Source organism: Papio anubis, chromosome 12 (assembly GCF_008728515.1).
Source record: "Papio anubis isolate 15944 chromosome 12, Panubis1.0, whole genome shotgun sequence".
NCBI classification, from domain to species: Eukaryota; Metazoa; Chordata; class Mammalia; order Primates; family Cercopithecidae; genus Papio; species Papio anubis.
In genome coordinates this window covers 45037286-45063739 of record NC_044987.1, presented here as the reverse complement: position 1 = coordinate 45063739, position 26454 = coordinate 45037286, and the positions used below count along the sequence as shown (strand labels likewise).

General features: G+C 35.5%; 1 protein-coding gene across 2 annotated transcripts in view; it reads left to right on the top strand.

Annotated features, from left to right (window-relative positions):
• The first annotated feature begins 1613 nt into the window (after nt 1-1613).
• TYR (tyrosinase) overlaps nt 1614-26454 on the top strand; it is a 119086-nt gene continuing 94245 nt past the window's right edge. The window contains exons 1-2 of one of the 2 annotated variants that reach the window (XR_004177419.1): nt 1614-6781; nt 20638-20854. Coding sequence is in view for 1 of the 2 variants with exons in the window: in XM_003910524.3 (XP_003910573.3) it covers nt 7391-8209; nt 20638-20854 (1036 nt within the window). In the remaining variant the exon portion in view is untranslated. Of the gene's footprint in view, nt 6782-7354; nt 8210-20637; nt 20855-26454 lie in introns of those variants that run through there. The other variant, XM_003910524.3, reaches the window with a different exon arrangement.

Genomic DNA, 26454 nt, shown 5'->3' with positions numbered 1-26454 from the left:
AGAATGACATTCCCAGGTTTTATGGCTTGCTTTGGGAAGAGGAGTTCCGGTTTCTATGACCCACTTCAAGGGAGAAAAGAGGCCAGGGGAAGGGCAGAGAGACCTTCTTGTTTCCGTGGCACTCCCAATCTCCTTCAGCTGAAAATACTCAGCACACCAGGAAGTCATCCTTTGGGGGTATCATGTTCTGTGCTCTCAGATAAAATTACTTTACTGACAGTTGGTGTCATTATTTATGTTCAATAAATATTGAAAGCCATGTGCTTTCTGCTAGAGGATCTGCACAGTTCGTTGACATTAAAACGAGTGGGCTTTTTAAACTTGTGAAGGTTGCACACTTTAGTTCTACATGTTGGTTCATCAGCTAGTTCTGTTCTGAATTCATCCGAGGTTGTGCTGGCTCTCAGCAGCCATTCTTCAACTCTACAGTTACATTTTCCTGCCAGCCCATTTTCTCCATAATGTGTCTTAGATTATTCTTGCTGTTCTTGTAAAGCATATTTTGCTCTTTGGTAATGCTATTTAAATAATTTGAATAGAATTTAATTACAAGTGGTATATGCATTAAGTGATAGCAAAACTAGTTCTGCATGTAGTAGAATATATGGAATCAGGAAATTGGCTTCCCAGATATCAATACCCTCTACCATTAAAATAATTATAGACAGTTCAACTGAAGCAAACAAAATATAATTCATTAAACATTGTGGTGACCACAACTTTCTTAACACTTCAACAAACTATGAGGATCAGTTTTGGGAGGGGCTTTAGTGCATGACCGAGGTTGTATGTCACTTAAAAATAACATTTTGAAACTGGAGCAGGGGTGGCTAAAGACCCATCTGTATTCTAGAAGCCTATCAAAAATGTAGCCAAGTACCTAAAGCTGACATTCAGAACAGATATGAGAATATAGAACATGAAAAGTATGAAGTCTAAAACTAGAAGCTGGATTAGAATAGTCAAATGCAACCAGCAAGTAAAACTAACATTAGCATGGAAGATAACACAATGAAATAGAATATCTGTGCGACATGGAAGTATGCAGAAAGATATGGCTCTGCAATGTACTAGTTGCTTAATCTTAAGCATAAACATCAGGTTATTTAGCTATAAAGGGATACAATATGCACCTCACACTCTTGTTTTGAAGATTTAATCAGAAAAAATGTATGCAAAATGCCTATCTCAAAGTAGACATTCAATAAATAATGTTGAATGAAAATGATAGTTGAATAAATCCTAGATAAACACTAGTCTCCTCCTTCTAGCTAGACTTCTACCAAGGTTCTGGTATAATGCGTCCCTAATTCTGTTTTGTGAGTCTCTTCTCATATTGGGCCTTCTCACCTTCTCTGCTCTATGCTGAATGGATGGATGGGTTCTGCCTTGCATGACACTTCATTCAAAATAAGGGCGAATCTCATTCATACTTTTACCCTTCCTCCTCTAGCTCTGTTTTTCATGTGTCCGAAATGATACTATGTGATCTTAAAAGTGCATCCATTACTCTAAAATTTTAAAATGTATTAAATAAGTAACGAATTCATTAGTGCTCATTGTTTATATTTTTCTGCATGTTTGAAATATTTTAGAACATATATTTTATAAAATAAGGAAAACAAAAGAAGAGATTTAATTGTTAATTCATTCATCCATCCATTCTCCATCTACTAAAGATACATTTAACATGCAATGTTCTAGGCATTTGTTGTGAAACCACATTTTTACTCTTAAAGGATTCATGATATAGAAAGGGCATGAGAAACATCGGTAGATTATATGCATTGTGGTGAGTGCAATGACAAAGGTGAATTGAGAGTAGAATGAGAATATGCAAGATAGTCCTCCAGCCTATCCTCAGAGAAGGGCTGTAGATCAGAAAATGCTTTCTTGAAGCTATGACACCTCAGATGTATCTTACAGTATGTACAGAAATTATGCAAGGGAATAAAAGAGAAAAACATTATTTGTTAAGAGAAATAACATGTGCTAATTTCTGAATTCTATAGAAGTATGACATCTCAGTGTTATTGCAGAAGTTCAATATCCTAAAGAACAAGGTTTTAATTGGAGAAAAAAAGGCAATTGAGGTTGCTAACGAGAGAAGGAGAGGCCAATTTAAAACAATGATATTTAATTATATCCAATAAAATACTTATTCCCTAGCCCTCTAGACCAAAAATAGCCAGAAGTATTGAGAGCATTATAGTGATGAACACTAACAGCACCAAATTTATGGTCTTTAATAAAAATGGTGAACATTTATTAAGTGCTTAATATGTGTCAGACCTTATATTGAATGTTTAATATCTATTAAATTATTTAAAACTCCAAATAGCCCCATGTGGTAGAGTTGAGCACACTCAGGTTGTGATAAGTGAAATTACTGAACAAATCTTAAATATATGCTAATTCTCTTCCCCCTTTTCTCTTGTCATGGGGCCTGAGACTAACAACGGGCAGACCTTGGATATTACATCAGAGATTCTGACTTCGTAACATCAAAATAAAGGTTGGTGACTTATACAATTTGTTTATGCCCTAGGTATTTACTATAAGTTCTTAGGAATAATAGATGTTCAATATCTATTGAACAAACAAATGAGTCTAAATTTCAAATATAAAGAGTTGATGGCTACATATTTTTTCTTGAACTCCACATATGCACACACAAACATAATCATGATGATCATTGACCAACAAATCACAATGTAGGCTGACTAATATCCACTTATTAGCAAAATATTGAACAAAGATGCAACAATTTCTCTCCCAAAAGAAAGGTACTAAATACATAAAACTTTAGAAGTCTTCACGATAGTTAAAAATATATCACGTTTAGAGGTTGTTAGGGAGCCACATTGTTATTCTGAATATTGAAAAATGAAGGACAAGAATCAAACATTTATTCCACTTTTCTTGTACAGGGTAACAAAATAGTTAATGAGGAAAGTTATTCTTTACAAAAAAAAATAACCTTTCTTGCAAGCTTTAATAAAATACCAAACATAGGATATAATTATCAGTGAAAATAAAACCATATAAAAATTTGTTAAAGAATTATGTAATTGAAAGGACAGTCTGACCTCACTTCAAGCTGCTGATCAATTTTAAAAACAAATACTGAGAAAACCAGATAATATGTTCTCTAGTAAATCAAAGTAGGTAGTACATAACAATGCCTGTGAAGTAATTGTTAACAAAAGCAATAACAAAATTCAACCTGTATATAATAAAATCTCTAGATCTAATTCCAATTGTACAAAATGCAAGATATTATTATTGATAATGTATAAAATGATGGAAAATACAGGATAATGAGCATGTTAAATTCATAGAGATAAATTTCACCCTGAAATGTTAACCCTGAAATGTGAGAAATTCTGTAGGGCAAAAACTCAGTTTGCTCTAAAAATAAATTGCATTTTTTTAAAAAAAGGACACTTACAGATTAATAGAAACTGATAAATTAGATCAACCAAAATGCAAGGTATATACCTGTTTGAATCTTGACAAAAATACTTTTGAGATAATTAAATTAACCATAAATTTGAAACCAGATATTAAAGAATTATTGTTCTCTTTTTGTTTGAGATGTATTTTATGCATCAGATACATGGTTTTGTTTTTATGTTCTTGTTAGCTATATATACCTAAATTAGAGGTAGAATATGTTATCTGAGTTTTGTTTTAAAATATTCCAGAATTTTTAAACTAATAGAAACAAAACAAGCAGAAAAATACTGGATGTTGAAACTTGGAGGTAAGTAAATGCTAGTTTGTTATATTATTTTTTTTACTGATTTCAGCATATTTATTTCCATAGTAAATTTGTTTCTTTAAATGGTAGCTCTTGATACTGAGATAATTATATTAGTTGTATTTAATAAATGGTAGCTACTATTGTAATTGAAAGGAGGGCTGAGAAACAAAGACAGAAAATGGATTCAAACTACTACCAAATAGAAGAGCAAATACCAGTGATCTGAGTGAGGAAAAAGAGGAAGATCGACCAGGTTAACACCAGTGAGTGGGTGAATAATCTATACAAATACCAGAAAAAGAGGACCAGTGATTGTGGCTAGTTTATACTCAAACTCAACATATCTAAAATTGAGCCCATATTCAATTCCCACAAACATTTATCCTCTATTGTTTCTTATTTTAGTTAATGGCACAAGCCAACATCCTAGCATATAGCCCTAAATCTTCTTTCCCTTTGCTTCTTACTGCTCTTGAATTTATCACCTACATATCTCTCAAATTCATTAACTTATGTCCATCTCAGAGATCATTACTCTAGTCTAAGCAATGTCATTTTTGCCTGGTTTATATCAATAATCTCCTAACAGTTATTTCTACATTTAGTCTAGCTCCCTACCCCACATCTGTTCTCACCTCAGTAGCTTGAGTGACAAGTTTTAAATTCATGTATGATTATCCAAAATTTTGCTGCAAAGCCTTTATGGACTATGAGCTGGTCAATACATGCACCTTCATACTTATATCACACCTCTACCATTTTGGGGGTTGCAGCCATCTTAACTGTCCTTAAATCCCTTGAATATACCAACCTACTTCCACTTCGGAGACTTTGAACATGCTATTCTCTCTACCTGGAAAGCTCACACTCCTGCTTTTCTCCCCTTCATCAAACAGACTTCTACTGATCCCTCAAGTGTCACTTGAAATGTCACTTTTCCCATAAAATTATCCCTGACTATCCCTTCTCTCGTGAGACTAGAAAGGTCCTTCTGTCCGTTCCCTAATTTCTAATTTTCTCTTATAGCAACTTAAAAAGTAATTTAATCCAGAAAAAAAGTTATTTAAAGTACATGTAGTTAAAATATTATTTCAAATTACTAAAATTAAAATAGTATTTTAAGAGACAATATCCTTCATGGTGATAGAGATTTTTGTTGTGCTTACCATAGCATTCCCATCTCTCCCCATGTCTGATAGTTGGTGCTCAGTAAATACTTGAAGAGTATTTACTGAACCCCTAATTCTACTTTATAGGGCATTGCACTAATTTCATGTCAAGTCATACAATAATCTCCCAAAACAGGATAGGACTCTTTCAAATCGTACAACCTGAAGATATCTAAAGAAGGCACATCTAGAGTCAGGAAGAAAGCACTCTAAATGGAATTTAATATTTAGGAACCCAAGATTGGCAATAAGACTGAAGACTACAACACATGTAGGCCAGAGGAGACAGTGGCCTATACTGGGAACAAATAAAGAGGTCTATTTAAGAACATCAACCCTGTAAAGGAAATTAATAGGACAAAGTACATTTTAGTAATTCCTCTAAGCAGGCTCTACAGATTATGAAAAATAGACAGGACAGCAGACACAAACGCCCTTAAAGAGCATGATGAAGACTTTCTAAGTTATTTCACTGGAAGCCTGATAGTGGGGCAAGTGTAAGGCAAAATTCTTAATTAAATTGAACATGAGAAGTTGAATTCTGTCTGCGAGTATATAGAAAAGAATTATGAAATGCCACATGTGGTTACAAGTAATGCAGAACCAAGGCTCCCCAGGGACAAGAAGTCTTGTGTTAATCTCTTTGTGGCTCTGAAAGAAAGAGAGAAAAGATTAAGCCTCCTTGTGGAGATCATGTGATGACTTCCTGATCCCAGCCAGAGGCAGTATTTCCATGGAAACTTCTCTTCCTCTTCACCCACACACTGCTCCATGTACCTGCAAAGCCTGCTCTGTCTCAAAAAAGTTGTTTGGAGGAGCTGTGACTTTTTTCTTTTTTTTTTTTCTTTAAATAATGAGGAAAACTCCAGCAAAAAGAGAAAAAAGCAGAACAGTCTGACACTCTGGCATCATCAAAATAGTGACAGCTTTTCCTAGAATGCTTCAGCTAAGGACCCAAACACTAATGATCTCCTCTTTTCCTTTTTCATTAATTTCAGTGGACCACCCAGCTTTAATTTTGGAGGAGGACAAAGAAGGAAGCTTCAGAGGGGCAACTTTGATTTGACTACTCTCATTTTGTCACTCTTCAGCTCACAAAAGGGCTCACTTTAGTTCAAACCACTAAGTCTTTAAGCCCCTCCATGTATTGGCCCCAGGTTTAATTTTCTATGATGTGTAGAGGCCTATCTGAGTGTAATGCTCCAACTCGACAGATGAAACACAGTTCCCATCTCTACACGTTTCCCCTGTCTCAGGTGTTGTATCTATTCTGAATTGTCTGTCCAACTTATGCCCACTCCTTGAGGTATTAATCAAGGGCACTGCCTTGATAACACTTGCATATTATCCAAAATTATGCAATTCTTTCTAGTATCAGCCCACAAATACATCTCTTCCATTAAAAGTTTGATTTACTTATTATCTATACTACTCATTTGAAAACTAACATAGTTACATTATATTTTTTAGCCATGAATTTCAGTTTCCCTAGCTCACTATACACAGAGAAGGAACTTTTGAAATAATTGAGATGACCAAAAAATATTTGCGAAGAAATATATTTCTCCTTTTTCATTCACTCACTAATTGAGAATTTCTTTGCACAAAACACATTGCAAAAACATTTTCAAATAAATTCCTAATTTCTAGAATTTATAGGAAAAACAACATGTCTACAGCATTGGAGAGAGAGAGAGATGCAGAGAGAGAGAGATGCAGAGAGAGAGGTGCAGAGAGAGAGAGCGCGCGCTCTTTGCCATGGGATATCCCCACAATGAAGCAAATCAACCAGCTATCAAAGTGAGCTATCCTTAGGAGTTGTCAGAAAATGCATCAGGATTATCAGGTAAAAGTATAAGATTTTTTTCTGATCCTTTGTATAAAATAAATGAACTGAAATTCAATAACATATAAGGAATTATCTCTGGACTCTGAAGACAATCTCTCTCTGCATATGGAGTTCTTCAAATATTGTAGCCTGTTTACGGTCTCTGAGAAATAACCAGCTAAAACCCATAATCTTTAATACTTCCTAAACTTTGTTAATAAGAGAAGCTCTATTCCTGACACTACCTCTCATCTGCAAGTTCAAATCATCATTAATTTTGTAGTCTATTAACTGGGTTTGCTTAGGTCAGGCATTATTATTATTAATCTTATTGTTAATATTCTAACCATAAGAATTAAACTATTAATGGTGAATAGAGTTTTTCACTTTAACATAGACCTATCCCACTGGTGGGATATGAGCCAATTCCAAAGAAAAGTCAGTCATGTGCTTTTCAGAGGATGAAAGCTTAAGATAAAGACTAAAAGTGTTTGATGCTGGAGGTGGGAGTGGTATTATATAGGTCTCAGCCAAGACATGTGATAATCACTGTAGGAGTAGCTGGAAAGAGAAGTCTGTGACTCCAATTAGCCAGTTTCAGCAGACCTTGTGAGGACTAGAGGAAGAATGATCCTGGCTGTTTTGTACTGCCTGCTGTGGAGTTTCCAGACCTCCGCTGGACATTTCCCTCGAGCCTGTGTCTCCTCTAAGAACCTGATGGAAAAGGAATGCTGCCCACCATGGAGTGGGGACGGGAGTCCCTGTGGCCAACTTTCAGGCAGAGGTTCCTGTCAGAATATCCTTCTGTCCAATGCACCACTTGGGCCTCAATTTCCCTTCACAGGGGTGGATGACCGGGAGTCGTGGCCTTCCATCTTTTATAATAGGACCTGCCAGTGCTCTGGCAACTTCACGGGATTCGACTGTGGAAACTGCAAGTTTGGCTTTTGGGGACCCAACTGCACAGACAGACGACTCTTGGTGAGAAGAAACATCTTTGATTTGAGTGCCCCAGAGAAGGACAAATTTTTTGCCTACCTCACTTTAGCAAAGCATACCATCAGCTCAGACTATGTCATCCCCATAGGGACCTACGGCCAAATGAAAAATGGGTCAACACCCATGTTTAGTGATATCAACATTTATGACCTCTTTGTCTGGATCCATTATTATGTGTCAATGGATGCACTGCTTGGGGGATCTGAAATCTGGAGAGACATTGATTTTGCCCATGAAGCACCAGCTTTTCTGCCTTGGCATAGACTCTTCTTGTTGCGGTGGGAACAAGAAATCCAGAAGCTGACAGGAGATGAAAACTTCACTATTCCATATTGGGACTGGCGGGATGCAGAAAAGTGTGACATTTGCACAGATGAGTACATGGGAGGTCAGCACCCCACAAATCCTAACCTACTCAGCCCAGCATCATTCTTCTCCTCTTGGCAGGTAAGATGTGCTGGATGTATGATGTCAGAGCAGGGAGGAACCTTAACAATCACTTCTTCAGGCAGGGTATAAACTTCTCTTCTGCACCCCACTGCAGCCCCCATCAAGAATAGAAATGATGCCATGTTAAGAACTCTCAGTGTACCTTGTATTTTTCCTTTATAGCACACTTTAGATATTTCTGTAATTATTTGTCTAACGACTTCTACTAGGTTTCTAAACTGCAATGAACAGAGTACTTGATTCATTATTGTATTTCCCAGAACATGGTATGGTGCCTTTAGAAATGGCAATAGCACATTATGTATTTTGTGAATTGAATAAATGAATGAATGAATGCATATTTGATTAAAAAATGATATACACTAATGTTTCTGAGAAATAAAATTATTACAACAGGATTCATATGGTGTACAAATTAAAAATGCAAATTCCTGGCCCTATCCCAGACTCATTGGTCAGAATCTTCAGGAGATAGTCCTGAGAAGGCACAATTTACTAAGTGTCTATGTTGATTCTTTTAATCAGGAATGTTTGGGAAATAATTATTGGATTAGATCTTCATTTTTGAAAGTATGAAGATCCCGAGGCTTAAACAGGTAAATAATGAAGATGGCTAATATTCATTGAACATCTAGCATGTGTAAACCCTGTGGCAAATGTTTTTGTGCATTCGTTCATTTCATGCTCTTATCAATCTTTCTCTATTTTAGAGGTTATAAAGGTATCAGGTAACTTGCATAATATCATACAGCTAATAAGAAGCAAAAAAAACAAAAAAACAAAAAAACATTTATTCTCTAATAATCTGGCTATATGACCACCGTATCCTATTTCCAAGGATGTAACTGCTGTGATATCTTTAGCTAAAGGATCTGGTTCATTTCTCACTTTTTCTTTAGGCTGCATTAGAAGTTAGCTTTCTTTCTCAGTCCTTGAAAACTTTAGATAAAATATGAAGGATTACTATTTGGAATTGAATTCCTATTTCATCTATTCTGAATTTTTCATTTTGAATTAGGGGCAAATGGTAACCAAAGAAATATGTGTTTAATTATTTATCATTTAAAACCATATGTTAAAGGAAAGCTCTTCTGTCTGTCTTCCAAAACTTTCTAATACAGCACTTTTGACTAGCAATGCTCTATGAAATTAAGCCCAATGTGTGAATGGGATGAGAAGAATCTTGCACTCGATTTCTCAAAATCTGCAGTTTTGAAATGTAGATCGCATTCTCCACCGAACCAAGTTTGTACCCCATCCCAATGAAGTCTACTGAAGTTCATTTAAAAAATGGCCACTGTATAATTTTTGGTGTTATTAGTCAGCTATTTACCAAACGTAATGGGTTTTATGCAGGAAAGGCTAGAAAAATGTGCTCGGAAAAAAAATCTATTTCAGTGAGCTTTCAGACCTCCTACCTTAATCTATAATGTGCAAACTCTCATCTAGCTCTCATATCCTGTGTTCCTGTTTAAAAAAACTGCCAGGATTGGACATGGGATTTTCAGTCAGTTGTTATGCTTTGTTTAACTATGTGGCTTAACTTGACCCAGAAAGGTTGGAGGACTGTCTAAATTACTAAAATAAGCTGCAACATCCACAGGAAAGCTTAATAGATACACATTGATTTTTAATTACATGAGATGTGTAATACGAGATGATATCCACGGCCATATGCGTATTGTTTTCCTAATTACTTATTGTCAAGTGGAACTTTTTCCTTTTTCTTTTCATGAATGTGTTCAATTTTAATACTTTCTAGAAAAAAAAAAAAAAAGTGTGTCAAGTGGGTAAGCCCTGAACTGAAATTGCTACAATTATCAACTTCAACCTTGTTCTATGATTAAATTTCTGTGTAGAAACAGGTTTCAAAAATAAAATTAGAAAACAGAGTGGAAGGAAGATGATTGAAGAGAAACAAGGAAATCACAGTTTAAGAAAGGTGAAATGAATGAACATTTGCTGCTCACCTACTGTGTTTTAGTAGTGTCAAGAGATTATTAGTGGCAGAGGTGACAGTCAAACCCCACTCACATTGGCTGTTTCCACTCCTTCACACAGCCTCTCTGGTTACAAAGTCCTTATAAAAGTTAAGATTGATTGCTTACATTGATTTAATTCAGAGTTTTCAATGTCAAAATCACCTAGGAAGCTTCCAAAAAACCATTAAAAATAAAAAATAAAAACTGTTGCAAGATTTTTACGCACCTAATTTCTTGGCAGAAGTTCAGATTCAGGTGGTCTTCCGTGAGGTTGTAAAAGTGTAAAAGCGTCCGGATGTGTTTGTTTTGTTTTTGCTTTTTTTGTTTTTGTTTTGGCAGTGGCGCGATCCCCGCACGCTGCAACCTCCACTTCCCAGGTTCAAGTGATTCTTCTGCCTCAGTCTCCCTAGTAGCTGGGACTACAGGGATCCACCGCCAGGCTCAGCTAATTTTGTGTACTTTTAGTAGAGATGGGGTTTCACCCTGTTGGCCTGGCTGGTCTTCAACTCTTGACCTCAAGTGATCTGCCGCCTCAGACTCCCAAAGTGCTGAGATTACAGGCCTGAGCCATCATGCCGGGCCTTCAAGTGTTTGCATTTTTAAACCCTCATTTTGTGATTCTAATGTGCAGCCAGCACTGAGAATCATTGAGTTAATGAATATGGAGATTGTTTTGGTATCTCTTTACTTTCGCTTTACAAAAATGCAGGTTCTGTAATAAACACACCATTAATTTGAATGCCTTTGCCCAAATTGAATGCTTAAATTAAGAACTAGACTATTTTGTGTGAGATGAGATCAAAAACTTTCTAGATTGAGTTAATTAAGACCTTCCAAATTAGCTATGCTGATTCACCTTTCACATAAAGCCCTCTTTTTTTTATTGGTTTCAGACATCATTTTACTTGACCCCAAAATTGAGATTTTAGAGATTTGATAGCATTTATTAACTCTGAGCTGAGAGATCTTCAATGGTATTTAGGGTAGCGTCTGCATTTTATTAAAAAACTATAGAAAAGTCTAAAATGGTAGGATGATTGTCCAAAGTCACACATCTGAGGACTAAAACCGAGCGGCTCTGACTGCAGTGCTTTTTAAGTCAACAGTGTTATTTCTTATTTATAAGGATCCATTTAAGTTCAGAAGGGTTCAAGTAACTCGCTAATTTCTAGATGTATAATTTGACATGTAAACACTTTGACACCCTGAAAATTCTCCTGCCCAAGACAACATAGGCAGACACAGTGATGTAATCCTTTTAATTTATATCATAATGAAAATATTCTGAGACTTTTACTGATCCACCTCTGTTACTCTAGTAGAGCTGACCCTCTCCCCTTTGTGCTATCATTGTACTTTATACAGATTTATATCATAGCACTTGTAACTTTTCATTACATGCAATGGTTTTCAAGCCTGTCTGTATCTACCAGCCTGTCAGCTCCTCCAAGGTAGAGATCATTTCTAAATATTTTTGTATCCACAGAACACAGGACTATAATATATACATGTAACAGGCTTTATAAATACATGCTGAATTTAACAAAATTTAACATCAAAGAAATGTTAGCTCCAGTGCTAGCATAGATCAAATATTAAACTCTGCATGGGTAGATTTCTAGGACCGTTCACTGCAGTTTTTTACAGCATTGGATTCCCAATACCTAGGATACAACAATGTCAACAGTAGCCACTTACTTAAATTTGGGTATAAGATATTTTGTGTAGTTCTCTCTGGTAGTTCCATATGTATGTGTGTGTGTGCATGCAAAGTAAGAATACAAGAAAGAAGATGAAGCAAGTTGCAACATAGCTGAGTGTGAATTAAATGAAATTAACATTTATTGGTCAAAGTTTTCTATTAAATATGTTAAAATCAGGTAACTAATTTATTTGGAAATATTGTGTTCCTAATTCATGTCTGTTGTTTGTTTGCTCATTTATTTGTTTAATGACCAAAGCTTTTAAAGTAGAGGCCATGTTTGTCATCAATTAAAATAGTTCATTATATTTGGAGGTGGAGGGTTGCTTAACATTTAAGTACAAACTACCCGTGCCCAACATAATTAGATCTAATGTTATGCAACCAACAGATAAGCTAGCCATAAAAATAAAAGGGGTATCAGGAATAGGTGTCATGATGAACTGAAACAAAGATGAAAAATATTTCCTAGCTGATAGACATGAGCGAATTGTGACCAGGGAATTCACTCATCAGGTGAAAAGCACATCACATGGAAGCAAACAGTTGGAAGAAAAAAAGTCACATTTCAGCAGAGAGTCATGGGTTTTAGGTAACCATGACAACAGCTCAGTGAAATAACAGCTTCTCTTTTTCCTTTATGAAAAACATTTTGTGGAATGTCATATGGTTTGCATTTTTTGCCCCAGATAAACCTCTAATGCTATAACAAAATCTTTGCTCCCAAAAGCTTTTAATAGCTGGCAGTTTATGTTATTTCTTTAAATTTAAGAAAACAATATTTAGGTTCACCTTCCTCGTTAACATATCTCTTTCTTGTATCTCCCCTTTTTTGCTTTGACTTGGAACACTTGATCTCCTCCCCCAGCATATGTTATATATGTTATAAATCACTTGTGTTGAAATAGAAAAAGAACACAGTCATCATCAGAACATCCAGGTTCAAATTCTACCCCTGCCATTTGGTCGATGACATTGGACCAGTTATTTAAAATATTTGACCTTTGTTTATTCCCAAGAGAAAAAAAATGAGGTAGAATTACCATCTATACTTATTTTATGTGTGTGTTAATAGGAGGATTAAATGTAATGGAATACAGAACAATGTAGTACAAAGAGTATAGTCTTTTCAGTCACGTCAGCATGAATTTGAGTGAATTTCCATACTTACTTAGCTACAAGACCCTAAGCAAGTTACTTAATTATTCTGAGACGATTTTTGTCCCTAAAATTAGAATATAGGTTAAAGCATTACTGTGAAGGGATTCAATAAAATGTATTTATATGGCTTGTTAGGATCTGACATATTGAGTTTCATGTGTGGAAATAATTAATATATTTTTAAATGATATATCAAAGTTAGATATTATAATAATGAATATTCAAACAGTGTGATACACCCAAAGTTAAAAACAATTTGGTGTCCTGCCCAATGGTCCTGTTTTCAAAAATAATTATAATAGCTGTCATTATCAAACACTTTACACCTGGCACTCTGCTAAGTGCTTTATACATGTTAGATTATTTGATCATTGATAGAAAGGCATAATTCCCATTTACAGATGAAAAAACTTAATACTCAGAGAGCTTAAGTAACTTGCCCCCAGGCCATGTAACTAATGGGGTCAGTAATGGAAACCAGGTCTTTCTGACTAGAATCTTCATGATCATAAGCACAATGCTAACAATTTCTCCTAGCCTGCCTCCTTTCCTGTATGCAGTGTAAAGACTAAGGTTTGGAGTTTTTCAAATTATTTCTGGAAACAGGGTAGATTTCCTCCTCGTTAGTAATACCTCCAGTCATCTGAACACTTAGTCACTTGGCAGTTGGCATTTCAGCAAAAATAGTTTCATTCAAGCCTCTCTAATTTAACTGAATTGGCTGTAGGAGTCTTTAAGGCAGCAGGATCTTTTGAAAATATCCTGAGATTACTCAAAGAGGAATAAAAATGATTTAGTCTATATACTTGTAGTGTCTAGTTAATCAAAATTATAAAAGCATCCAACATACTACATTCAATGTAAAAGTTAGGTTAGTTTTATTCAACCATTCCTAAACTATTAACACATCATAATAAATGTAGTGGATATTGCTTTGGAATCAGGAAGCTTGTGTTTTAGTACTTTGGTTTTGACTCCAAACATCATATGTTCCTAAGACAAGTCACTCAACAGTTCCAGTTCTCAATTACATACAGATGAAAGGATTTAGGAATGTTGTAAAGTATAAGGAAAACTAGAAACTGGCATTAGTTGAGCCAGAAATTATTTGTTGAATAGTTTCTTTTCATATATCATGTCATAGTACAGTTTTAAAAAATTGAGATTTAACAAGCCTAAAAAACATGTTCATTGCCCCATGACTAGTAAGAAAATTAGCCAGAATTGAAGTCACATCTACCTGCATTATGGAGCCCAATTTTTTCTCCACCACACAATGCATAATTCATAAGTTAGATCTTAGTGACCAAAAATTAAGAGTAACTTCTCTAAGCATTTCTTATCTAACACAGTAGCAGCCATCTATGGTGGGGGACTGCCCATTCAATTCTATTTGAGATGACTAAATTTGTTTATACATGCTTATAGATAGTAAATTCAGTGGGATAGGGGACTAATAAAATAGTCTTGATTATTTTCAAATGTGATGCAAACAGTTGACCAGTAAGACATTTTACCTTTAAATTACTATTCTATGTGCCTCATCTACTGTTCACAAAATTATAAATCATAACATGGGACTTTATACCCCATTAGCCTTTTGTAGTCTTTCACAGTCTGGCTTAGTATCCTCATCATGAAAATGGAGATAAAATCATAAAAATCCACAGGGTAGTTGTGAGAATTTCAATTTTTAGTGTTCACAGAGATAGCTCCCTTATGGCCTAGGACAGAGTAGGGACTCAACATATGTTTACAAAAATAAGTTCTAGAAATATATTCTATGGTAGAGGTGGTACCAACAACATGACTGAGAAAAATGAGCACTCAACACATACTTTTTGTAGGAGATTCTTTGGCTCATTCATTGACTCTGTTCATTCATCCAACAAATACTTATTGCACATCTACAGATTGCTGGAAACTGAACTAGATTCTGAGGGTAAAGAAATAAACAACAATGTAAAAATAAATGTGTCTTCATGAAGGATGCATTTTTATAAGGGATATAATAATCATTGTATATTAGAGACGAAAATGAATAAGTATAAGTTGGGTAAAGAACAATGTTATCTCCCTAGTGGTCCCAAGCCTCCCACAGAAGCATGCACCTGTTGTGGACAGTCAGTGATGGCAGGGTGGACTCTCCTAAATTTCATCTTTTGCTTTGAATTTCTCTCTCACTACCTAATTACTCTATTTTATTAAATGTAAGGTATCCAAGAATTTAAGTGATGCATTAATTTATGTAACACTAAGAAAAAGTAAAATTAATGTTTTTCTTAAGAGCTCTTTTTGGCTTATGTAGTCATACATTTTTATCATAGTTTATTCTTCTGCCTACATATAAACGAAACTATAAGAAAAATAATTTGGTGAAGGATTCTTGAATTTTTTTTACATTCAGAGTCAGTCCATTTTGAGTTACTTTTTAAGTAAGAGTCAACAATGCCTGTTTTTTTTTTTTTTTTTTACTAATTATTTGCCTTGGCCTTAAAGAATGGGTAGGATATTAGATGCATGGCAAAAAGTGGGCATGCTTAGCCACAGTCAGAGTCATAGAATGGAGAAGAACAAGCAGTGTCAGAGAAGAGTAGACCATCTGACTTTAGCAGCAGGATCACACAGGATGTCAGCATGTGGAGAATGGTTGCCTGACTTGAGATGTTTTGGAGGTAGAATTGACAATATAAAAACAGTGCCATCATATGATGCTCCACGCTCAGAAGCAGACCCCACATTTGAGGTTTAATGATCTGTGGTCTTGATGTTGAAATTCTTATTAATCTTATCTTTGAGTTTGTGCTTTATAAGTGAAGTTATAGGGACAATGGAGCATATGATTGGTTCATATGTGTCCTGCAGACCTTTTGTTCTTTTTTTTCCTGGGATGAGTCTCGGCTACCACTAACCCATCCACCAGCCCCATCTAGTTTCTACTTCCTCACCCTCTGTCCAAGGCCACTGGTGGGAGGAAAGAGGTCAACATCCCACATCACTCTCCAACCCTGGTTGGTTCCTTGGTGCAAGCAAGAAGAGGTGTGAAGTTGGGTGTTGGTCCCATGATTTGTTGGTTCAGGGTAAAACGGAGGCCTTCTCTACTTTGACTGGCTGCGCCTTAGCATGGTGCACAGGTGATTACATATGGGCCTCTCACCCAGCATCATGGACTGAATTGCATCTCCCAAAAACGTGTGTGTTGAATCCCTAATTCCCAATGTGACTGTATTTGGAGGTAGGGCTTTAAGGAAGTAATTAAAGTTAAGTGAGGTCATAACAGTGAGGTCCTAATCCAATAGTACTGGTGTCCTCATAAGAGGAAAAAGACAGAGCTGTCTCTTTCTTTATGTATACATAAACGGCCTTCTGAAGATGGAGAAAAGGTTTCCTCTGCAAGACATAAGAGAGACCTCACCAGACAGCTTGATCTTGGACTTCCAAACTCATGAACTTTGAGAAAAGAAATGTCTGCTCTTTAAGCCACCCAGTCTGTAGTATTCTCTTATGGCAGCCTGAACTAATCTACCCACCTACTCAAACAAGTCTTAGCATGGAGGTTTCAATCCCTAAGGAGTCACCTATTCACTGTAGACTGAGACTGTGGGCCACGTATTCCCTGTAGATTGAGAAAGTAAATATTGATTTCTCTACCCACAACCAAGCTCTCAACATTTACCTGGTGCTGCAAATTGCATAGCCAGTCCTGCCTAGAGCACAATATTTACAGGTAAAATAGACGAGGAAGAGCTAGTAGGACACACCAAGTAGTAACAGCAAGAGAGAAAGGCAAAAATCAAAGGGGATGTGATCATAGAAATCAATAGATAGAGGAAGACAGAGGAATGTGTTTTGTGAAAGTGAAAGTGGTCAACTGTGCCCAGTGCTATTTTAACATTAGGACCTGCAGGGATAATTGGATTTTATAATATGGAGTCTTTGAAGGTTCATAACAAATTCATTGGTCAAGAGATGACAGAGGAAGATGACTAGAGTGCCTTTATGTGGGAAGGAATAGCCAGGAAATGGAAGTTTCATTTAAGATAGTTGTTAAGATTTGAGTTTTTAATCACACAGTCTATATTCAAATATTAACTCCCCCAATTTTATAAACTATATATGTTTGATGAAGTCACTTAACTTCTATAAGCCTAATTTCTCATTGATGAGATGGAAATACCAAGATAACTCCTCTCATACAATAATTGATTTATTGTTATTGAATTTCAAACCAAAGTCTTAAATGTCTTTGTGTCAGGCACCATACCATAACACAATAATACATAGTGAACAGGATACAGTTTTTATTTTGGTAGAGTTTATCGTCTAACAGGTATGTTTATAAAGATTAAATATGTATACCATATTGCCTTATTCATTGATTTAAAAATTCATTTACAAAAATATTAGCAATTTGAGTATTTCATGTAACTTACCTTCTAGTGGAGTAGGTCTAGAAAGTGTGTGTGGTGAGACAGTAAAATGATATATATTTTATTATTTTAAAAAGTTGAAGGAGTTAAAAATATAAGTTATATATATATTGTTTTACTGTCTCACTCACACACTTTATGTATGTTACATAAAGTACTCAATAGTTAAAATGCTAATACTTATTAAAAAGCATTTTAAATCAATGAATAAGGCAATATGGTATAGACATTTAATCTTTATAACCATACCTATTAGACTGTAAACTCTATAAAAATAAAAACTGTGTTTATCCTGTTCAATATGTATTCTTGTGCTCTGGTATAATGCCTGACACATAGACATTTTAAAACTTTGGTTTGAAATGCAGCAACAATAAATCAATTATTCTATGAGAGGAGTTCTTTTGATTATATAGTATGTTAGAAGTTGCTAAGTGCACAGATAAAGCAGAAATTAGTGGTGTACAGTAAATGTTTAATAACTTGTTCTCAATGGGGAGTGGGAAGGTCGGGAGATACGATTCTGATTTTCCAATTGTTGTGGTGTAAATACTGACAATGGTAGATTTCCATCTAATGATGAGATATTGCTGAACATTCCAATACTGAGAAGGGTTACACACATTGAATTTTGCTAGTGCTAACCAGCTCTACTACACTGCTAAAGTGGGTGAGTAAGGCTGAATATGATGTTAAATAGATGTTTAGTGTAGATCTCATTAAGATAATGAGGATATGAATAACCCAAGCAGGTATCAGGAGAAAACGGTCTACCTAGAAAAAATAACCAATACAGGAACATGTTGCATAAGAGTGATTGGTGAGTTCTGGGAAGTGCAAAGAGACCAATGAAGACATAGAAGAGACGGAAAGGGAAAGATCAGCAGGAAATAATGTTTGCATCAGACAGGTTCTCAGCAGAAAATAGATACTCAAATCAAGTTATATTAAGACAGTTTATTTAGAAAAATTCGATCAAGATTTAGGGAAATCAACAAAGAACAACATCCTGTTGTCAACCACAACCGAGATATAGGACTAGAACTCTCTATTTTATTTTAACCTAGAACCTACTTTTAAAAAATGTTGAATGTTGAGCCGTGCTAGATTAGTTGTAAAAGCACAAAATACACTACAGATGAAGTTGGAAAACTTGGGTTGCCGTCACAACACTGCCATTTATTTGCCATATAACCTGGAAAATGCCACTTAACCTGAGTCTCATTTTCCTTACTTGTGAGGTGGAAAGTATTGCTTTGTGATTTAAATAAGGCAATGCATGCACCATGTTTTCTTAAAAAGTTTTGCTTATAAAAAGGTGAGAAATTCTTATTTTTAAGATGGTATTTCTGCAATGAAAATCACCTCGGTTCTAGCTAAAGTTCAGAGAAATTTCTAGTTTTTAAAAAACAATCAACCATGAGTATTGTACTGTACATCAAAAAAAAAAAGACAATAATAGGACATTTTATGAACAAAAAAGCACAAAGTGAAAGTAGTTCTAGTCCTTGACATTCTAAAGCTACTGTTTGAGTGTTTTCTGTCGGTCATGCCATGTGCTATGGGCCTTATGTATAGAGAGATGACTATCTCTATTGTTACCAACCCTAGCCTCAGCACTTGGCATAGTGCTTAATATATAATAGGTAATTAATAAATATTTTATTTTCTATAACTATGTGAAGTAGTTGTTATCTTCATTTGATAGATGAGGTCTAGACAGTTAAATCAGTTTCTTAAGTGGTAGATGCAACACTAGAATCCTGTTCTAGGTTTTAACTTTCATGGCTCATTCTGCAACCTTAAAAAGCTAATTTCTTCAACATTTTAAAATGTAGTCATGTGCCACAAGATGGAATTTCTGTCAAGGATGGACCACATATATGACAGTGGTCCCACACTACTATAAATGGAACTGAAAAATTCCTGTCACGACATCATAGCAGTCATAATGTTATACACAATGCATTACTCATGTCTTCGTGGTGATGCTGGTGTAAACAACTACTGAAATCCCAGTTGTATAAAAGTCTAGTACATACCATTATGTACGTTATATAATACTTGATAATGATAATAAACAACTATGTTACTGGTTTATGTATTTACTATTCTATATTTTTATCATTATTTTTGAATGTGATTCTTCCACTTATAAAAAAGTAAGTTAACTGTGAAACAGCCTCAGGCAGGATCTCCAGGAGGTGTTCCAGAAAACGCCATTGTTATCACAGAGATGACAGCTCCATGTGTGCTATTGTCCCTGAAGATTTTCCAGTGGGACAAGATGTGGAGGTGGAAGACAATAATATAGACAATCTTGACTCTGTGTAGGCCTACGATAGTATATATGCTTGTGTCTTAGTTTTTAACAAAATTCCAATTATGTTTATAAGTAAAAAATTAAATAACATAAAGCTTATAGACTAAAGATATAAATATTTCCTACAGTTGGACAATATGTTTGTGTTTTAAGCTAAGTGCTATGATCAAAAGACCCCAAAAGTTTTAAAAAATTAAGTAAAAAAGTTACAGGAAGTTTAATTTATTATTGAAAAAGAAAAATATTTTTATAAATTTAATGTAGCCTATATATATAGTGTTTATAAAATCTACAGTAGCGTAAAGTAGTATCTTAGGCCTTTATATTCACTCATTATTCCCTTACTGACTTACCCAAAGCGACTTCTACTCCTACAAGGTCCATTTATGGTAAGTGTCCTGTATGTACAAGTATGCCATTTAAAAATAATTTTTATACTGTATTTTTACTGTACCTTTTGTATGTTTAGATAGGTTTAGATGTACAAATACTTGCCATTATCTTACTGTTGCCTATAGTGTTCAGTACAGCAATGTGCTGGACAGGTTTGTAGCCCAGGAGCAGTAGGTTTTACCATACAGCCAAGATGTTTAGTAGGCTATACAATCTAGGTTTGTGCAAGTACGCTGACTATGATGTTCACACAATGACAAAGTCACCTAATGATGGATTTCTCAGAATATATCCCTGTCATTAAAGACACACAATTGTGGTAATCTCCTAAGGAGAAGTCTAACAATGGTAATTAGAAATTCCAACATTTCTACCCTTCTTCTACGGACTCAGAGGTGGTGACAATTTGTTTAACATGAGGGTGTTTTGTACAGATTATCTGTAGCCGATTGGAGGAGTACAACAGCCATCAGTCTTTATGCAATGGAATGCCCGAGGGACCTTTACGGCGCAATCCTGGAAACCATGACAAATCCAGAACCCCAAGGCTCCCCTCTTCAGCTGACGTAGAATTTTGCCTGAGTTTGACCCAGTATGAATCTGGTTCCATGGATAAAGCTGCCAATTTCAGCTTTAGAAATACACTGGAAGGTAATCTCTTTCTTTTCACTTTTAATTTTTTTTCTGAATTTGTATTTACAGTCTTTTATCCAAAGTCTGAGGAGATGTTTGAGAATTCAGAATTTTCTGAGTTGACCAAGAATATGTGTTGTCTATACTTACATTGACAATGACCCTAGCCAACACTGGTCAGCACGTTATAATTCAACATCTTAGCTTCAGGAGTCAGGCATGGTGGCTCATGCCTGTAATCCCAGTTTACTTGGGAGGCCGTGACAGGTTGATGACTTGAACTCAGGAGTTTCAGGCTGCAGTGAGCTATGACTGTGCCACTGCATTCCAGCCTCAGTAACAAAGTGAGAGAGTCTATGAGGAAAGAAGAAGAGGCAGAAGCAGAAGCAGCAGCAGCAGCAGCCGCTTTAGTGAAATATATGAATATATTCATCTTATGAATAAATACAGGCAATAGGCAACCTAATGGTGAGTGATGTCAGTTTTTTCCATTAAAAGAGAAAAAGTAATTACATTTCCAGAACAATTTTGTATTGTAGAATTTCAGATATAAGTCTATGAACTGATAGTATTTTCCTACATTTTAGTGTTTTAGTTTTCTCCTGTTTAAAATATTCTAGGCAGTTGTGTTCTTTGAGGTAAGTTCATTCATTTAACTGTAATAAGGACACAGCACATAGGTCAAGCCTCCATATCATTATTCCTTAAGTTTTCTGTTCTTCATCAGAGATTACATCTCATGATCTTTTCTAACTCCTAAATATTTCTCCTACAAATGCTTTCATCTTGCTTGCATTTTGCATTCAACATCTGTTCATTCTTCTCTGCTCATAGCTGACCCAGTCATGAAACCCATTCCATTCACATAAATTTCCATTAGGAAAACAAAATTACAAACAAACACAACAAAACAAAAACAAAAACACTCATTCAAGTCACAAATTTAAGAGGAGTTTGGGGAAGACATAGGCACTGACTTGTGGCAAGGCAGACAACTCAAAATTTAACACTAGACATCTCACCTCCTTAAAGACCTGTAACACCTTACCACATAGAAAAACTTTCCTCTCTTTTGTAATCCTTTCTCCTTAACTTGTTCTTTCCCCCCCCCCTTTTTGTCATTGTTTTACACCCTAACTTTTGTTATTGTACTGTGCAGAACGGTTTTACTGTTTTGTTCATTTCCTTGTTTTACTCAAAACCATAGTCTCAGGGTCTTACATCCAGAATCAATTTAAGCAACGAGAGTCTCATCCTAAAGATGAATTCTGTTTTCCAGCTATGTAAACAGAAATTAGGTTTATTCTTCTACAGTAATATTCATGATTAACTTTTTAAAGTAATAACCATATCTAAAGCGCCATGTCAAACACTTTGTATGGCATTATCTCACTCAATTTCTTATAACCATCCTCTAAGGAAGATTGCATTTATTATTCCCACTTTTAAGGGAGGAAACATTATCAGAGATATTCATCTTTTGGTTATTGCTTCTCATTGAATAAGCGGCAGAGATAATCTGCACCCAGCTTTATCACGTACCAAAGTCCAAGTTCTTTCCTTCGCACTCTGATGATTAACAGTGGGTTGAGAGTTTCTTTGAAGTGGACAATACCAGTTTGGTCTTTTGATACAAGAAGGCAAGACATAGTACCAGGGAATTTCAGAGCCTATTTAACGAATCTAAAGTACACAATTTCAAAGTCACAATCTGGGAGGATTGGGTGACCCACTACACTTTAGGGATTAACAATAGTACTCAGAAAGCTGATATTAATGATGTTGCAAAATGAAGCTACATCTTTAAGGAAATTGGAGTATTTTTCTGTTTCTTCAGGCAAAGTTTTCAGCCATGAGTGACAAAAGCATATATTTTATTATTACGAAGCATGGGTTGGTCACAGAAATAAGGCAGGGGAACATCAGTCGTCTAGGGTCTCAAGTCAAAGAAAAAAAGTGACTCAAGATGTGTCAACTCAGCCAGTGGTTTTCAAGTGAGAGTCTAATACACACAGGTAAAGAGGGAACAGCAAATTTACTGCAAATAATTTGCTACTACAAATAATTTATATTTGTAAATTATTTTTTCCCATAATTTATTCTAATTTTACACACTTTAGTAGGCAAAGTGTGTGAGAAAAGACGCAACATAGCATATTGTCTGGCACACAGTAGGTGTTCAATAAGTATCTGATAACCGAATACATAAATAATAGTTAGAATCCTTCAAATTTTATCTAACCCACCACTTACCTTATCTATGCCTGTTGCATGAAGTCCATGTCATGAGGCAAAATGTGAGAAACCATTAAACTGAGCTACCAAGAAAAACTTTTCTTTAGTAGGTACACATTTTAAAATTATTTTTCCTTAAATTTGTATTCAGCAATAATTTTAAGCTTACAGAATTGTGAAAATGAAAGCAATACAAAAACCATGAATATATATTTTACCCAAACCTACTTTTTATCCTGATTCTCTCTCTATCTCCCAGTCTGAGCCATTTTGAGGGTAAATTGCATAGACTAACTCTTTACCCCTGAATATGTTAGTGTGTATTTCCTAAGGATAGGGATATCCTCATATAGCCACAGAACAGTTTTCAACCTCAGTAAACTCTATATTGATACAATGCTTGTATCAAATCTACTGTATATATTTCAGTTTTTAAAAATAGATACAATAATATCCTTTTCAGTATTTTTCTTCTCCAAAATAGAATCCAGTCTAGGGTCACATGGCATTTAGTTTTCATGGTTCTTTAGTCTGAAATATTTCCATAGTCTGTACATATGTGTCTTTATGTGATTGACAGCTCTGGAGGATACAGTTCCTCCTCTTCCTCCTCATTTTTTAATGGAATGTTCTTCATTTTGAGTGCATCTAATATTTCCTCATGACTAGATCCAGATAATGCACTTTTAACCAAAATTCTACATAGGTCATTATGCATCTTTCTGAGATGCTGTCACATCTGGAGGCACATGATGACTATCTGTCTCACGTTGGAGACGTTAATTTTGATCTCCTACTCCAGATGTGGTTCAATTTTCCCACTGCATAATTACTTCTTTCCCCTGTTTAATAAACTGTCTACATGGAGACATTTTAAGACTATGTAAATAAACCACCTCTTATCACAATTTCTCCTACAGTTGCCATCCATTGATGGCTACAAATGTATGATTTTTCAGCTTCAGCACTTCTTTTAAATTTATTAGCCAATATTCAGGATTCTACTATTAGCAAGAATCCTCCATTCTTTCTATTTATTTATCTGTCTACCTATCTAATAATGGTATGGAGTAAAGGCTTTCCATTGTTTAATGGTATATAACTCATTGATGTGCTTAATTATCTTTGTGTGCCAGTGGTTCCAGAATTTGCCCATGGTACACCTTCAAGCTTGTTCTTATGTCTCCATTTCATATACACATTTTTTTAAAACACACACTCTCTCTGGTAAGTAAATTATTCTACAGCATCTTGTACCTACAATGCTCCAGGCCTGAAATTAGCCATGACTATAAGGAGTAATGTTTTCTTTCATTGGAAGGAAATTCTAGGTCAAGATTTGGAAGCAAGTTTTGGTCACCAGAGAGACACATTTTATCTCACAACATGAATAGGGCAGGGAGTTTTCTTCTCCAAAATAGAATCCAGTCTTGGGGTGTCTTGGTCTACAAGGACTACTCAAGTGAGTATAGCAGTGAGGACAATAGGAATTGAGAAGAGGTGAAATGTCACAATTACACCCTGCTCTCTCAATACTTGCACATGAAATGGAATTGTTGCTTTTGATTAAACCTCAAAGTTATTGCTTCCTTTTTTTTCTTTGTCTTGTGAGAAGTGTTTAATGCACTTCCCATGGAACAAAATATTCATAGTCATTGCTAGGACAAAGGAACTATTGTATTTTTGTCTATGGAAGTTATTTAAGTAACCTCAGCTTTCCTCTTAGATTTCATTGCTGAAATAGTGAAGATGTGTAATTTGTGAATTGTATAAGAGAGACCTCATGGCCGGGCACGGTGGCTCACGCCTGTGGTCCCAGCACTTTGGAAGGCCAAGGCAGGTGGATCACCTGAGGTCCGGAGCTCGAGACCACCCTGGCCAACATAGAGAAACCCCATCTCTACTAAAAATGCAAAAATTAGCCGGGCATAGTGGCACGTGTCTGTAATCCCAGCTACTCAGGAGGCTGAGGCAGGAGAATCACTTGAACCCAGGAGACAGAGGTTGCAGTGAGCCTAGATCATGCCACTGCACTCCAGCCTGAGTGAGACTCTTTCCAAAAATAAATAAATTAATTAATTAATTAAATTAAAACCTCATGTTTCTAGATAAAGCAAATACAAGTAAGTCTGCATTATAAGCAGTTTTCTGATTAGGTTAAATAGGGAACCCTGTGCAGTGTCAGTTGTCACATTAAAACAGCAATTTTCTCTCATGAAAATCTCTGCCTATCCATTATGTCCTGTATATCAGAGTTTACAAGAGATTTTTTTTTTTTAATAGCACTGTTGGGGAGTGGGACATGCGAACTGAAAGTTCAATGAATTGATTAAAGGTAATCAAACTGATTAGGATTAGATCCTAGCTCAACCACTTCCTAGATGTGTGACCTTGGGTATGTTATTTAACTTCTCTGGGTCTTAGTTTTATCATCTGTAAAATGGGGATAACATAATAATGTATAAGTTTCAAAGAATTAAATGATGTAATACATGAAAGGTACTTAGAACATTTTTTTCAACAAAGGGCACAACACTATTGTGTTAAGCTGTGGTTAGTTGCTGACAACTTAGTTAGCAATCATTAACTTGTCTGGCAATTAGCTTAACAAAGTAAGTATACATTGAGTTCTGAGAAAGCATATTATAAAGGCCTACATTTAGTGGAAAAATAAGGGAAAGGGGAGGATGGAAAAGAAGATTCATGAAGATAGACCCCAAAATAAATAATGTTTCTGGAGACAGATAGGATTTCAGGGCAAGTTTCAAAAATGAGGTGACAGCAGGAGCAAAGGTATCTTCTGTTACCCAAAAGGGAAGAAGGAGACAGGAACAAAGAACAACTTGTTGGTGTTTAATGGTGTACTTCCAACTCTGAGCACAGTGGTTGCCTATAGTAGGTGCTCATTAAGTACTGGCTGACAGACTGATAAATCAATAAATAAAGGAAAGCTGCCTTCATTGTAAAACTTATATATACCAAGAATAGTGTAAAATCAAATTAATCATAGGTAGGGCCAAGTCAATCTTGGGTTGTTTCAAACCACCCCTTTCTAACAAATGCAATTTATGACTATGGAAACTTATTATTGGAAGAGACTTTTCAGTGTATTCAGTCCGACATCCCACACTATGCTAAGATGCCCACTGGGATAACATCACTATGTGACCCATCAAGGGAAAACCTACCCCACAAGGGAAAATAAGAAGTTCTTTAGGATAAACCAAAATCTAATTCCATTCAACTTAAATAGAGCCATCCATGAACCTGGTATTATGGTATACTATGGAAGTACAAAAAAATACAAAGATAACTTACACAGTTTATCTCACTGAAAAGCTCACCATCAAGTGAAGAAACACCACACAAATACATAAGGAATA